The 17,196-nt window shown below is 36.0% G+C and overlaps 1 protein-coding gene across 4 annotated transcripts in view; it reads right to left on the bottom strand.

Moving 5' to 3' along the window:
- Positions 1-17,196, bottom strand: part of creb5b (cAMP responsive element binding protein 5b) — a 140,606-nt gene that overhangs the window by 7,642 nt on the left and 115,768 nt on the right. For all 4 annotated transcript variants that reach the window (XM_041249038.1, XM_041249037.1, XM_041249036.1 and 1 more), the window contains one exon: positions 1,729-2,064. In XM_041249038.1, the coding sequence (XP_041104972.1) occupies positions 1,729-2,064 (336 nt within the window). The remainder of the gene's footprint in view (positions 1-1,728; positions 2,065-17,196) is intronic.

Below are 17,196 nucleotides of genomic sequence, written 5' to 3'. Positions count from 1 at the left end.
TCTTAGATACATTCCTTTAAATTTTTTTATTTTTTAATCATGCTAAAATACTTAAAACAAAATTATAAAATACTAACATCCCATAAATAGACAGTTAGCGGAGTTATTCAATTTTTATGGGGAACTACACCCAAAAGGGAGATCAGAGCACCACATGCTGTAGACCCTACCAAACCTCTAACGAGCAAGGCAGTATTTCTCTCTAATCACCATCTCTTCACCATCTCAACAGGCATTCTTGAGCACTATCTTTATTTCTGAAAACCCTGGGAACTATGGGCCCATGCGTGACTGCTGGTCATTTGAGCATTCCAATCATTTAAAATATTGCAGTCAAAATTAAGTTGAATTACACACAAAAAAATGAAATGTGATTACAGGTGGTAAGTGCTACATAGCAATTCAAATGAAGGTTAGTGTGCCAAAAAAAAAATAGTACAGTGCTTCTAGATCTATGCTAATAAGCAATGTGAGAACATTAAGATTATATTGAGATATGTGCGAAATTAAACTTTTTACAGTTTTTTTTTTAATATATCAATATTTTTTGTTTTTTGGTCTTGGACTTGTATTTACTTAGGTGGATGATTCTGATGATTACTTCTGCTCCAATACTTACATTTAATTACAGAGAATACAAAGATAACAAAACTCTGTTTATCTAACATATCAGATTCATACATTTGATGAACTTTTAAACTTCTTAAAATTTAATTCAATTGTCTCTCTTTTTTTTTTTAGAAACAATTGAATTATTCCAAATATGTCCTTCAATTTCTCAAAAGGTCTGAGTCAATCACACATTAATTAAAACTTTTTTTTATAAATGCACTGAAGTGGCCTAATAAGCTGTAAATGGAAATTGTATGCATTTAAATGGGTTGTGTGACGTTTTCATGCTGTGTCTAGGCATGTAAACATAATAAAATAAAACAGACTCTTCGTTTTGTCTAGAACAGCGTATAAAATATCTTAAAAAAAACAAAAAGACATTTCCAGATTGGGGGTTATTATTATTGTATTGATTTTATTTTTTTTTTAATTTACAGTGACCAATTATTATTTTTATTTATTTCTTCCCCCAACTTCGAATGTCCCCACACAGCACAGGCATTCTGAGGGCGTGTGAGCGACCTCCGATCTCACAAGCCTAAAGCCAGAATTGCTTTTATGCCTAGCAATCCAGAGCAGATCGGGCTACCGATCCCAGAGAACAGAGATCAGCCCTGCTTCTTATCCACTCTGAACGTGCTTGGTGTCTGGCCAGTAGGGTTTGCTGTTTCGTGATGAGGAGAAAGAGTCCCTGTAGGTTTCCCATCACCCACCCCGGGAGTCCCCAGCAAAGTTCAGCCTCTTTACACAGCCTGCGCTCCCAGCGGCAGCGCTTTAACTGGATGAGCCACTCGGAGACCCGCTGGGGAATTATTTCTATTTGACTTTCCTACAGTATTTGGTTAATATTTGCTCAGCCTTTATTCGCCTTTACAAGCCTGATACAGCATGCAAACATCATAAAAAACAAACAAAGAAACCAACAAAAAAAACACATTTAAATACAAAAAAAACCCAAACATAGCAACTCTAATGGATTTAATTTAAGTTTCCCTTCATGCAATAGTATACACATTTAAAAAGAGAAATCACATAAGCTTGTTCTAATACTCATGCGGGTTACAACATTCATGGGCAGCCCTGTGGAGCAAGACCGGCCTGTCTGTTGGCGAGTACCTGGGACTGGATTTGCTGGTGCGGGGAGGTCTGGTGGTGATGCAGGTGTGGTGGCGGGTGTGAGTGGTGGTGAGTGTGGCTCTGCTGCTGCTGCTGCTGCTGGTGCTGGTGCTGGTGCTGGTGCTGGTGTTGGGGTGGCGGGTGAGCATGGTGGTGGTGCTGCTGGTAGGCATGGTGAAGAGGCTGCAGAGATGGGTGCTGGTGAGGGTGGGAGTGCATGTGGTGGTGAGCAGCCTGCTCCTGTCGAGCTGACATCATTTCCATCATGTGACCCATTGTGTTCATATTTCCGTTGGGCATAGTTGCCGGGTGATGTGACAGGGCTGCCTTCAGCCTCTGAAAGGGTAAAGAAAACAAATAACGTATGTTATTACTAATATATTTTAATTTATAAACCATGGTTGCCCTGTGTAGAAATAATTTTAAAAAATACAGCTGGGGTACTGTGATATTAAACCAGTGTATTTTCCTGCAGTAACCCTAGCGACACCATTGGTAGGCAGCATCATTGAACAATTTGCATATTTGTCCAAATAAAGGCTCTGGAACTGACATGATATTGTCATTGATAATCGTCATTGATAATAAGAAAATGTTACAGTGGTGGTACGATTCAACGATGCAGCTGCAGGTGCTGCCATTATTAATTAATATATTCTTGCCATTGCAGTGCCCAGCATTGCCACTGAAGATCATTCCAAAGAGATTTGTCCACATTAGACTGGACTCTGTAGCAAGATCAGTGCACCAGGTTCACCGTTAATAAAAAAAAAAAAAGTAAAGCAGTTTTATATATATATATATATATATCAGTTTAATTGAATCCAGTGACTAAAAGTTAATTACGTGGCACTTTCAATTGCATACATGGCATTTTTCTCTTTCTGAATTGCTTTAATATCAGCCAGACAGGACAATCAGTTAGGCTTGAATTGTGGGATCCAGGAAGCTGACTGCTGCATTTAAAGTAGGCAGTTACTAAACACTTGTTTATAATACAGTAGATGCACCTTATTAACAATCTCTCGGTTCCAAGCAAAAAGTTGTCATTAACTGAAAGCTGCCTATAAGCGAAAAGCCCCCATTTTCAAGTGTAATTATATAGAACGTCATATACTGTAGTTGTACAAATATGGCACTGAAATACATGTGTTTTAAATGTTAGAGTTAAAAAATGAACATGAGAAACAAGAAATACCCAAGCATAGAACTGTTTACTTCATGCATGTGTAAAACAAAAGAGAGTAGGCTTAAATAGGGTTACACAACGAGGTACAACAATGGTCCTTGCAGTATGTGTTGTACTTAAATCAATTTTAAAGAACACACTTTTAAAATAAGAAATTTTCCAACTTCTTTAAAATATCAAACCATTCCTATTAAAGGTCTTCAGCATCTCAGAAATGGGTCACAGAAGAAGTACTTTAAGAAAAAATATCTTGAAGAGGTTTGCTCTGTGTGTGTGTGTGTGTGTGTGTGTATATATACACATACACATACACAAACACACACACACACACACACACACACACACACACACACACACACACACACACACACACACACACACACACTGTAAGCTAATAACATTCTGAAGAAGACATCCATATTAATGGAGAATAAAGTGTTTCCACAGTTCTCTTTTGTATATTCATTGGTTTATACAGCAGATGAGGACAGTGAGAGCAAGAGGCCTGACACACAGCTGGTTTCAGTCAAGGCAAGCCATTTCCAAGGGGTCCATATATTTAACAAGCTCTACATTCAGTATCCCTATGGGAGTGGTGGCCAGCTGCCCTGGCTCGCAGGCCTGGTCACAGACCAGCTATCTACCTCATCCTCTCTCCCAGTGCAGCAGTGCAATCACCCTGCCCTGGAGTCTTTTTAAACGATGCTGTGCTGGAGTAGAGTGCTCTTTACTTCACATTACAGACGCCCTTTCTCTCTATCATTCATGAATGATTTAGATCTGCCAATTAGAAAATATAGCCTTTTGAAACAGCACATAACATAGTGCTTATCATTTATCTAATGTGTCTGGCAGTTGCATTACTTATTTATTTTTATGGTAACCTTATGAAATCCATAACCAGATTACGCCTTTAGGTTAATTGCAAACAAAGAAAAAATTAAAATACAATCAGCACTGTCTTGTTCTGCAATGTTTTGAAATACGTATCCCCTCGTTCAGTCCATTGAGACCGTACAACTGGAATGCAGTGAAGAAATACATCATATCTCATACTTTGAGGAAAAACTACAACGTTATTAGTTTAGTTGATTTCACACATTTGGAACCTGTACCTTATTTATTTTATTAACTGATTTACTTTCTTTTTTTTTTTTTTATCAATCTTTCTCTATGTATTGTATTCATCTCTTTGTATTGTAATCTCCATCTAAATTCTGAAATCTCTGTCAAGCAGTACTGCCTGTATAGTCAACTGACAATGGACATACTAATAGCTTTAGTCTTGTTTTATATCTATTCACTATTGTATGGAGTATTATATCCACACTACAGCATATTATACTTAACACATAGTGCACTGATAAGGCAGGTTTTGCTGGTCTTCTAACAATTAACTTTTATGGTTAATAATCAAAGTGCTCTCCTGCTGTTACACACTATTTAAAAACCATACACAAAGCCAAAAAGACAGCAACTCAGCATGAAGTAGTAACGTTATTCTATTAGTGAGCTGATTCTAGAGTGCATCAAAGACAAAAGTCGTCACACCTCCACCTAACATCTCGAATGCTGTAAGCACACACTCAGCAGCACCCAACCCCAGAATCAGAGCAAACAATCTCTCTTTCCCACAGAAAAGCGTGGGATTTTAACATCAACCACAGTCTAGTAACTTAATAACACATTATCAGCACAGAAAAACAAGCTTGTCTCAGGGTTGGTTGCACTGGCACTTTGCCAGTACATTGGGGGATGGAGGGAGCGCTAAGCAAAAGGGTGGGGGTTGTTCAGATACTTTGTACAAGCTTGAGGTCTAGCCTGGCGGGCAGTCATTTATCACACATTTTGATAAAGGTCCAGCTGGCAGTGAAGAGCAATCTGTTTGTAAATTCAATTAGCCTGCTTATTTATCAGTCGAGGCTACAATGCGTGGTCACAGACCAACCTGTGCCAACCCCAGTCCTATTACAGCTGGCCTACCATGAAAAACGCAAGCTGGACTTGACAAGCCTTTTCAGAACAATTTACTTGCTGGTATAGTTAAAACATAACAACGAGCTGTATGCAGAAACAAAAGAGAATCATACAGATCAAATGTATGAGACAATAAATATTAGTTAGGTGATATAAAGTATCGCTTTTAAATGTATTATTTTTAATCACACATGTCTCAACCACAAACTCAGACTTTAAAACTAAATATTTATAAGTTTTCACATTGCTGTTTGCAAATCTGATTTTTTTCTCCTTTAAGCATGCAAAAGGTACCATGCTAGAATCGTGCACTACCTTTTTAAAGTTAATATATCAGTATTAATGGTTTCCTTTAGTTCTTCCCAATCATGTAAATGATGACTTTTGAACCCGCTGTCTGGTTCCCACATGTTAAATCAGGTGGAACTTATCCAAGCATCCCAGTAAATTAGTGGTGCAGCTGAAAGGGGGCCAGGGATGGACAATCTAGCCTTGTTTTCAGAGTAAAACAATCAACAGTAAAGCTCTGTAATTACTAATAAGGTTTTTATATTTCCTCTTGAGTCATGGCATTTTAATGAAGGAACTGACTTTTATATACAGCCAAAGTAGCTTTGTATATGCCAAAGTACATTATGGCACAGATGTGATAAAATGACACCGCAGAATGTGAGGACCTACAAGGAAGCAGGACAGCAACAAGGGCACAGGAATTTACTGAACTCTCCTTACTGCACTGCCCTCTCACCCCCTCATCAAACCTCTATGAAGACACTGCCTGCTCAAAGTGAAAAGCAATCATTATGCACTGACTGCAGCTGAAAGCACTCTCTTAATAGAGAGAAGGGGGCTGGAGTAATGTAATTCTATTTATAATACTTATTTGTATGATAACATGCATACATTATCTTACTTGCATTTAACAATTTAGAATACTCCTTATACCAGGTGTTAAAGCTCACGACAACTCCATTCAAACTTCTGAAGGTTGTTTGCTGTTGTCAGCTGTAAGAGATGAGGTAGTGGAATACCCATCTATCCCTGAACCACACCTAATGTTAACTCATATCAGATATTAATATTATGCAGCATATGGCATTAATACATATGGTTATTAATTTCTGGGTGAGATGGTGGTTTTGTCAAGTAGTTGGACTTGACAAAAGCAACATAATACATATGCTGTTATTATTATTTAGTAATTTAGCATATAAAACAACTGCTGTTGCAGAGTCACTTACAATAGGACCTCAGTTTCATCTGAAACTATCTATCTATCTATCTATCTATCTATCTATCTATCTATCTATCTATCTATCTATCTATACACACACACACACACACACACACACACACACACACACACATAGTTGTAGTCAAAAGTTTATATACCCCAATGGAAATTTATAATTTCTAGAAATGTTTCAAACACAGAATTTTAGGAAAAATCTTTTGTAGCAATTTTTTTGCAAAACTCCAAAAATGCTAATTAAAAAGTATTCATACCCTTTGATGCTATGATAGTACTGTCTACAAGGTGCTAGAAATGTCAATATGATAATGCAAAACCTAATTCTAGAAAAGTCTAGAAAATGCTGGATTGTAGGTGAACATTTTTAGAGAGTATAAAAGGGTTAGGAGAATTGCCATCATCACCAATAAGTCAATATGGGGAACAAGTAGAGATCTATCTGAAGACCTTGGGCAGAACATGATTTATTGTCAAAGCTGGAGAAGGATACAAGAAGATTTCCAAGCATTTGAGTATCCCAATTTCAACTATTGTTTCTATTATGAAGAAGTACAAGACTCATGGTTCTGTCACAATGCTCCCTGGGTCTGTAAGAAAGAAGGTTCTTTCACCAAGAACAAGTAGAAGAATGGTGAGGAAGGTTAATAACAATCCGAGATTGACTGTCAAAGATATTCAAAGTGAATTGGCTGCTAGTGGGTATAGACCTAGAAGAATTGATGCTGTTTTGAAGGCAAATGGTGGTCACACCAAATATGGATTTGATTTAGATTTTTCTTCTGTTCACTCACTTTGCATTTAGTTAATTGATAAATATAATCTATTAACATGTTTATTTTTGAAAGCATTCTTACTTTACAGCATTTTTTCACACCTGCCTAAAACTTTTGCACAGTACTGTGTATATATACATACATACATACATACATACATACATATATATATATATATATATATATATATATATATATATATATATATATATATATATATATATGAAAGTTAATCAAATTTTGACAGTTCATCTTAAATATTCATACTTAGGCATACCTGGACCTGTATGTTACTGTAGTATTATAATAAAACAGTCAAGCAGTAAAATATTGCACAACCTTGATGAAAGATTTTCCCTCACACACAATCTATTACCTTTTACAGGGCTGCAAGTTCTGCAAGTCCACAACACAGAGACACTTTTCAATTCATGTTAACTAGTTTCAACTTGACTTTTCAATGTTTTAATGGTGTGCCTTTTTTTTACAGGAATTAAACTTTTGCAGTCCCAGCTCTGGCAACTGCAACGGGCCTCTTTTTGCCCCCAGGGTTTAAAGCCTCAGCTCTGTTTTTCTCCACTGGTATAGACAACCATTTCTTACACATATAGTGTAGGAAAGTTATACTGTCTGGAGCTCAGTTAACAAATTAGTGTTGAAATCCTTAAGTTGAAGTTTTACAGTGTAAAGAACAGACATTTTTAATTTTCATTAAAATCACTTTGCACATTAATATATGTGTGTGTGTGTGTGTGTGTGTGTGTGTGTGTGTGTGTGTGTGTGTGTGTGTGTGTGTGTAAATGGAGCTTATAATTACCAAATAAATCAGCCTTGTGAATTTGTTCCCTGGTAATATTTCTCCCAGTTCTCTCCCCAGGGCCTGGGCTTCCCATCTACTCTGATGCACTGAGGCTAATTAGATGCCCAGACTTTTAAAAGAGATTCATTAATTTACTCCATCAGGCCCTCGAATGACTTTTTTTCCACAGAGTTTGCCCCACACCTACCGTCCCAATATCAGCTCATTTTATTACATTTCCCTTTTGCTCCTAAAAGCTGTAATGAGCAACGTCTCAACTCCTCCCTCCCAGGAGCTGAAGCAATTCAAATGATTTCTTATAGGAATTTAAAGGCAGGAAAGCTGTGTGTGGGGTGGAGAGACATAGCGTTTAAGTATATATATTTGACAAGTACCCTGGCTACTCCCTCACCACACCCTCACTTATAGACTGACAGTCACTCTTGACTGCATCACAGACCTTGTATTATTATTGCTCAGCCTATCCGGTACCACTGTGTGAACATATACCAGATTTCCCACAAAAAAAAGCAAGAGAAGTGCACAGCTCCAAATCGTTTGCTCATGCTCTTGGCAGCCATGCGCACAGCATCAATGTAATGGATGTGTTTTGTAACAGAACCATATTTTGTGCAGTTTTCTTTTCATAAAGGGCCCTTGTAACACAGCACACTGCATACCAACATAACAGTGACAAAATAATGTCACTAACTAACTATGGCCTGGCCATTAACATGAAAAAAGAAAGGCATTTTTAACATTTATTGCTAGGAACAATGAGAACTATACAATGTTTGTGTCATGTTCACCATGTTAAGCCAAGGGGTACCAAAGTAGCCCATAGAACTCTTAAATTGCTAGACCCAACTACACAGTTCTATGTGCAAAATAACTATTTTTAAGGCAGAGTTTCTTAAGAAAAGATGATGTTTTACAGTGTTTTACCTATATATGATCTTAAACCTCTCCTATTTTTGACATATAATATTATTTATTCAGGAAAAGCAGTGTGTGAATACTCTTATTTAATGTGCAGAACCTTCTGTGCAGATTATGATGGTATGCATTAGTTACAGCATTTTTAAAGACAACAGTGTGAAAAATTAGTACCAGCTGTCTCCTGATACAGGTTCCCCTTTGATTATTTTTCTATTTCTTTTCTACTGATGCTTTAGGACTGATATTGGAGTGCAATGTACAGTATTATGCTGCAAGCTGGATTTATTTGGACTTCCATACCTGTGGCACCCGGTTCCCTGTCAAAATGAATTCTGGGAAAACAGCAACTAACTCATGCCCCTGGGTGATTACTTTACACAAAATTAATCTGCCAGCCAGTCCCAAATGTTCTTATACTAGACACTGGCTGGCGTGTGACCTCCTAATCAACATATAACCTATACTAACTACTCACATAAACAGCAGTCTGCAAAAGCACAAAAGGAACTGAAAAACAAAGGATTAAAAGGCAAGGCTGTCAAGCAAAAGAACTTTCTCCCAAACTGACAGCTCCAAAACTGATGGCTCTCTATAGCCCCAAGTGCTCAAGGAGTACGCCACCCATGAGAAGCTATACAGAGTGTGAGGGTTGAATTCAGCTTGACTAAGCTTAATGACTTAAACATGATTTGCGAATCAGTTTTCTTAACAACTGCAAAACTGTTTTATTGATGTGTACAGATCGTATAGAACAGAATTCAAGTCAACTTCTCTGACCTGCTGAAAACTAGATATCATGACAGCGTATTGTAGCCTTTTAAATGACAGAGAATGATTTCTAAACTTAGAGTACCCTGCTGTGCAGCCGAGACGTTGGCCAGGTGAGTCATTCTGTGTCAGAATGCTTGGACTGTCCCCCTGTATATCTGTGCCTTGCTGAATTAGTTTATTATTCTGTACCTAAAACATTATTACCTACCAGGTGGCCTTTTTTTTAAATGTCTGTAGACCAAAAGTAAAACATATACAGGATGCAGGTCTGGAAGAACAAGTATCCCAGGACAGTAGCACTGAATAAGTTGGAAACACTAGCCTGTGAACACAAGCTCCTACTGTAAATCAACTTTTTGAAAGCCTTTTTAATATTCCAAGAGCATGATACAGTACACATTCAGCACAGTATGTTCTTATATCAAACACAACTGTACATGTGCACATGCTGCTTGTAATGCAGATTTAATATGCTGGTGGTGGAATCCAATTTCAAATGCAATTTTTTTATTTGGTGGATTTGTGCTCTCCCTACTGAGTAATACAGTATTGTAACTCTGCAGAGATGACGTTCCATAGAGGGGCAGAGATGGGGACAGATATACATTGAGGACTGGGCAGACAAAGACAGATGACAAAAAAAGGCAATCAACTTTACACCTCTATTCTCATGACACTGAAATACTTATTCATTAGGACTCTACTCTAAATTTGAAGATTTCTATAGTTAAACATAACTTTGCTACTGCCATTTGATGTCCTTAATTAAGTCATATCGATTGGCAGCATTCACAGTGACTGCACTCAGCAAACAACCAGGCCCTGACAAAGCGCACATCAGCAGGCCCAAGTCAAAGGGTGATGGCCAGAACTGAAAGCAAATCTGTAGTCTCTGTCTCAGTTATATGCATTATGGTCACATTGAGTCTACGTTGTGGTCACTGTAAATGCCAACAAGACTTATATCATTTACCAATTTTTTTTTTTTATTCCGGCCCTGCTACTAAGATGCAGTTTCATTGTACAGTTTGAAACCACTACTTTTTAGAGTACTGATTTTGCTATTTAAAATACAGTAAAATTAACAATTTATCTTCAAAATTCTGTTTCCGTAAAGAGAAATTTTGCTCTGTGCTTTTTAATTATCTATTCATTTGACTGTATCTGTGTTAGGGTTGGCCATGCTCCGGCTCAGGAGTGGCTCTGGTAGCTCAGCTCCAGATCAAAGTACCACTGATCAAGAACCAAGATCCAACAATGGCGTGCCAAGGATTCACATATATTGGACAGGAGTTCATTGTGCAAACACTTAGCATTTTTATTTGGTAGATTTTTTTTTTTTTTTTGGGGGGGGGGGGGGGGGGGGGGGGGGTGGGGGGACACATATTAAGGGGGGGTGCCACATTCACAAAAATATAATCACTTTTTGAATATGGCTAACTACTGTAGGTTTATAACGCAACTTTACAAAAATGAAACTAAGACTAAAAACTTGCAAGAAAAAGCACTGGCCATCTTGAAGAGCTTTTGTGGTAAATTAATCAATAACTTTTCTGTACAGCATTCCCAATATTTGTTTTGCAGGTTTATATACAAAAGCCAGAAATGTTGATTGCTAACATATGTTTATATAATATGTCTAATAATTCTTGGAGGGTTATAACATTTTGAGAACTATAGTCTTTATTATTATTATTTGTTTTGTTAAGGTAAATTCTCAGTCTTGGCCTAATAATAATGATATACAATGCAGTTAACAGTAGTGTAAAATGCATTTAAAAAAGGAGTATATGCATTTTACAAGCATATATATGGGTAAATGGGAGGAAATATTATTGAGTAAACTACATAAGAAATGTGGATGACATATTTGGAATAAGGACACATGGAGAAGAATCTCTTGTACATTTGGTTGGATTTAAGGTGGACAACATATGAAACTGAATTCTTAAACACCTTGGTTAAACTTGATCAGGGATCTATTAAAATCTGTTCTGATAAATTACTACAAAAAACAGAGACAGGATTAAAAAATAAATCTTAAGAAGGAGGGTATAAAGAACTAATTATTGAGAGAGAATTGAGAAACGTTGACAAACCCTATAGGAATGAACTACTTGATTATAAGAAAATGGAAGAGAGGGTTAAGAGAGTACTATTAATAATTCCATATTCTAAATTATTACCCGATGTTACAAAAAGTGTTTGGAAGGACTTATGTAAACTTCATAATTCAGAAAAAAAAATTAAAAGTATTCCCGAAAGCACAGATTGTAGCTTTTAGAAGGGATGCAAATTTGGCTGATATTTTAGTCCACAGTAAGCATAAAGGGATCATACATACATTAAGGGAAAGTGAAAACTGTAAAAGCACATGTAAAGTGTGAAAATATATTGGTGAAGATAAAAATGAAACTCGCAAATAAAGAAAAAAATATTCAGTCAAATTCATGATGCAATGATAGCAACCTTGTATACGGTATAGTCAGCATAAAATGTAACAAAATAAAATCACATCATTATATAAAAGAATACAGAACCACCTATCAAATAGAAGAAATTAAAAAAAAAAAGTTCAAAGCTTTACAAGGAACAGACACACCGTGGATGACCTAAGTTTGTGATTTTAGAAAAACTAAAATTAGATAATGCACAGTATAGAAGAATAAAAGAAAATACATGGATAAATATACTATGATACCATGATGCCTGAAGGGTTAAATAGAAAGGAACAGCAGATCATTACATCATTAGCTATATAGTGAATGACATTACAAACACCTTAAAAAAAAAAAGATAAATAAATGTGTGGTTACCATGGCATCAAAAGCTTATAAATACCTCCAATGTTTGTTTTCAAACACACTTTCCCTTGACAAAGACATGTTAAACATAATGAAACATTGGGAAGTTGGCTCTTTGAGCAAAAACTATATATATATACAGATATATAATTTAATGCTGGGACTAATAGCCAGAAAAAAAAAAAAGTTACATGTATTCGAAGGGGAATATATATATATATATATATATCAGTCAGAAATGACACAGCTGACAGAAATGATAAATACGAAATCACAACCTGTTTTGTCTTGCACCGATTTACCACCTTGCCAAAAGTTGGCAACAGTTTCTAAATTAGCAATAGAAAAAATAGCACTGTGTGGGATTTCTATATGTATAAAAAAACTGAAGCTCAACACAGCCACTTTGGTCCTCTACTTACTTCTGGCTTTCAAAAATACCCTGTTCATTCCAGCAGTATACTAAATATATGCTACATCACTGTATCTAGTATGTCTTATGATACATGTTACTATAATATACATTATGCATTTCATTTAATGGTCCATCAGACACACACTGCATTGTGAACATGGTAACTACATTGACTTTGTATCAATCTTCACCAAGCTTTTATTTTATCATTCAATCCTGGCCTCCTATGTATGTTTTGGATTGCATTTGGCTATAATCTCTCCCTCACTGTCCTCTTACTGTGTGATTATGAGGACCCTCTCTATATGCCTGTACTGGGTTTCATAAAAGGTAATGGTTGCAGATACCGGAGTACATTGATAATTTTGAATGACTCCTTGTAGCAACAGAAATATTATGTACATTAAAGTACTTCTGTGTGCACATTTAGTTATTTTATACACTTATTTATTTTGTTATTTCAAATATTGGAACTGAATAATTTAGGGAGGATTTTTTAAAGGCAGGAAATAGTGGAGCTGCTTCAGAACCTCTGCTCCAGTTTTGTGCTCCAGAGTACTCCAGTGACCCAGCTCCAGCTTTGCTCCAGGCTCGGAGCTCAGCTCCTAAAACTGGCAAGATCAGCTGCGGCTCTAGGCCCTGGAGCTGGCTCTGGGGCTCAGGAGCATAGCCAACCCTATTCTGTGTTCTCTGCAAGCACTGAAATCCAACCCAGTACTTATAAAGTTGGGAAGTCTTCTGGACAAAAACAAGATAAATAAACAAGCATGAGCTTTCAGAGTCTACTTAATACACCACCATCCTCTTCTCAGACCCTTCTCCTCTGTAAGCAAACATTTTCAATCCCTGATAACCACAATAGGACAATGTGTGTAAATCAAATACAAACGCCTAAGCACTGTTACATTGTTACATCTACAATAGCTTTGAGGTTTAAATGAGAAACACACTGCATGAATTGCATAACCTGAATCCAACATGTGTATTCATTATTTTATTTTATATTTATATTCCTAACGTTCAATGCTAATAACAATTAGAAATTGGAACTTTCCAAGTTTTCCAAAAAAATACACATCAGAAAACTATTACTGCTTTTTTGGCTTTATTGCACTTCTGCTCTAAAGAGTAATACAGGCATTATTGCATTGCAAAAAACTGCCTGACAAAAAACAAAAAATGCTTTAATAAAATTGTTTTATATATTTTGAAAAGAAACAAAAATGTTACCATACCTTAGTTTTTTTAATTGGGTTATCCTCAGGACAGATTGGCACTCATGACAGATAGACACCAACAAACATGAGCACCACACTTGGATGACACTTCAATAAGTCATTTCAATCTGCATCCTAGAAAAGGGTTTGTGCTTCTTTAAAACTCATCTGTGTCAGCAGGTTGCAGTGAAGCCTGTCGATTCAGCTGTGCTCTTACCTCACTGTCTTTCTGCAGTGACCTCATCCTCTGACAATGCTACCATTCATACAGATGTTGTGGAAAATTGCTTACAAAAGCTGCATTTAGTTCACATTAATAAGTATTTTCGACTCCTCTGATTTAAATAAGTTTGATACTTTGCGCAGCGCTGAGCCAGCGCTTAACCAGGGGAGCCTATATAATTTACTGCCTAGTGGTTTACAGGTTTTGGGTGATTTTTAAAGTTTGGGTTAAAGCAATTACTATATAGTGTTCATTTTCTGGGGTGGGGGAAGTAGTGGAGGTATTTTTTCTTCTATAATTTAAAGTTTGCATGCTATTTTCCAAACTAAAAGCTCTTATTTGAACGCCTCACAGCTGAGACAAACCAGAATTAACACAGGCAACAGTTTCAATCGTCTAGTTAATTCTTTTTTGCAGAACTTTAAAATAAAGTCACATGCAGTACATGCTTTAGAGTCATTAACACTGCCAGAATAAATACCTCTATATAAAGCTGTTAACATTATTTTATAGTTAACAGGCCAAGACCACAGCTTACAGTCAAATCTTCCCTCGAACAAAAAAAAAAAAAAAAAAAAAAAAAAACTATTTTAATTCGGTATTAAAATAAATTAGAATGTTCAGTAAGTTTTTTTCTTTCTTTCCACACATTATTATTTCACTGGGACTTGTTAACCCTTTTTGTATCCAGCCTAGACTTTACAAGATCTTTCAAATGGATCATTTTACTTCTACAAGGAAACTCATAATTAATTGAGTGAGTGACAGGAAAATTAAAATAAATGCCAGTCCAATCCCCCGGGGAAGAAATTACTTTAGTATTTAACGACAATGATATTAATACCACCATTCAAGACAGAGTTACACTTATTTGCATCTGGTTGATACAAATAATAGCTGAACTTATTTATCTACTTAACAGCAATTGCTTTAAAATTGAAAAGCTGTGCACATATTAGTTTACTGCTAAACACGTATTTTTTTGGCTAACATCTACGGTATTTCTTTGAACTTCTAGTGGACAGCTTTCAGATGGCAACCAGTACATGTACTAGATTTGCTTGGAGTGTTAAATATCATTGCCTTTTTACTTTCATTCTTGTCAGCATCATTCCCAAATGCCGACTGTTTCTTTAAGAATCCCATTTCTTGCTCTCTCTTAAGAGAGAAGGAGTATATTTATGCAGTGCCAAGAACTCAACTCAACTTTTGCCAACCCTTCAGCCAATTGAATTTCAATTTTGAAACACGTAATATTGTTTATCTCCTTAAAAACTCAGCACTACTTCAAGTGACAGATTTATTGTCCTTAGTAACAATGTAAACAATAGATAACTCTACTGATAACAAGGAACAAATTCATAAATAGGTTAAATTTAGAAATGGCAATACTCAGTCACATATACCAGCAACGCAATGCAGTGCTCTACACAACACAGAAAACATATACCTCAAAACTATAGCTAACATTTCAAACTTTCTTGAATATAAAAGCCTTTGAATTTGTATACACCTAGTTTTCAGTCTCAGCGTAATTCAAACTTCATTAACTTGATCAGAAGGACGGATGGTCTTTCTAGTCTTGAGAGGGTAACTGACTAGCACAATTTAAACTGTTTATTTATCAGCACATTAAGAACAAAAAAAAAAAAAAAACCCAAAAATAAAAAAAAAACAGTTGACCCAAATTTAAGACTACATTTCTAAATCTAAATAAATGTTAATTTTCCATGCAGTTCCCGTATCTTACATCATTTCAACTCTAAACAGATATACATAATGTATTTAGGATTTCATATGACAGTACAGCTGCAGTATTTGACATACTTGTGAAACTGGACGCAATTTGAAGATAGTTTCATGCAATAATGTAAAAAGGGGATTTCCTTTGTGATGTAATGCTTCATTTCTTGCTATGACTTGGCATACATATTCTTTGCCCACATGCTTCTAGCAAAGACCTTGTTTCTACCCCCACCGTGGCTCTTAAACTTCAGCAAAACAAGTGATATCACGCTGATGTCAAATTCCATGCAAAGAGCAGCTGAATACATTGAATCTGCTACTATAATGAAATGTCTCTATATTGCAGGAGCGACACAGTAAAGTCCTGAATATAGATATATACAATTTTCGGAAAACTGAATCAGAAAACTGATTTTACATGATTAATGATAGAAAATCTATTAAGAATTCAACTGTATACAGTACATGGATTGAGGTTTTCGGCAAAGCAAAGTATTGTAGTAGCCTAAGTAGGATTTGAAGACTGGGCATTTCTGCAATAGAACGGAGATCATTCCAATAACTCAGGTGCTTTATCAGAGTGTCAGGTCTTAAATTCAAAGATTACTATCCTAGACCTCTATTCAGATTCCCGACAATGTGCAATCAGCCTTTCCAACAGCTCATCCTGTTCTATAGTACCAGTTTCTTTTGTGGACATTATTTTAAATGATCACCTCATTTTAAAGCTGAAAAACATTTGCTGCTTCACTATGGGCTATTAACAAATATATACAGACTTTAACAAATGTATTACTTTATCCCTAACTGGACAAATGAATGCATGCAGACTGACTAAAGATTATTACTATTTTCGCTGTTTTCTAAAACCACATGCAGGAATGAAGGTTAAAGTTTGCACATGTGCAGTATGCTATCAGAATAAGTTTTCTGAAAAGTGTGTTACATGATATACATGTTGTTGGTTTTCGGAATTTAATCAGAAATTTCTAGGTGCCGTTTTCCGAAAACTGACTTTTGGAACATTCCGATACATTTTCCGAAAACTGTGTTTACGTGACTTTTGATGTCGGAAAAATATCGTAATTCATGTAAATGCACTGAATGTACACTCTGTAATGGGTATTCATTTTTATGCTTAAAAAAAAAAACTGAACGTTAAACAAAAGCAGAACGTTAAATTAGGCGACTGCAAAAATTAAATGTGAAAAAAAGTTAAAAGTAGGATCGGGGATAAACAATTTACATAATTTGTCAGCTCTGTCTGAAATAAAATTATGGGGACCAGAATTAGGAGCATGCAACATATGAAGATGATGAAAAACAATTATTTTTTTCTAATGAACAGCTTTATCTGAGTTTA

Source organism: Polyodon spathula, chromosome 4 (assembly GCF_017654505.1).
Source record: "Polyodon spathula isolate WHYD16114869_AA chromosome 4, ASM1765450v1, whole genome shotgun sequence".
NCBI lineage: Eukaryota > Metazoa > Chordata > Actinopteri > Acipenseriformes > Polyodontidae > Polyodon > Polyodon spathula.
Note: the sequence above shows the minus strand (reverse complement) of the source record. Positions and strands in the feature narration are given on the sequence as shown.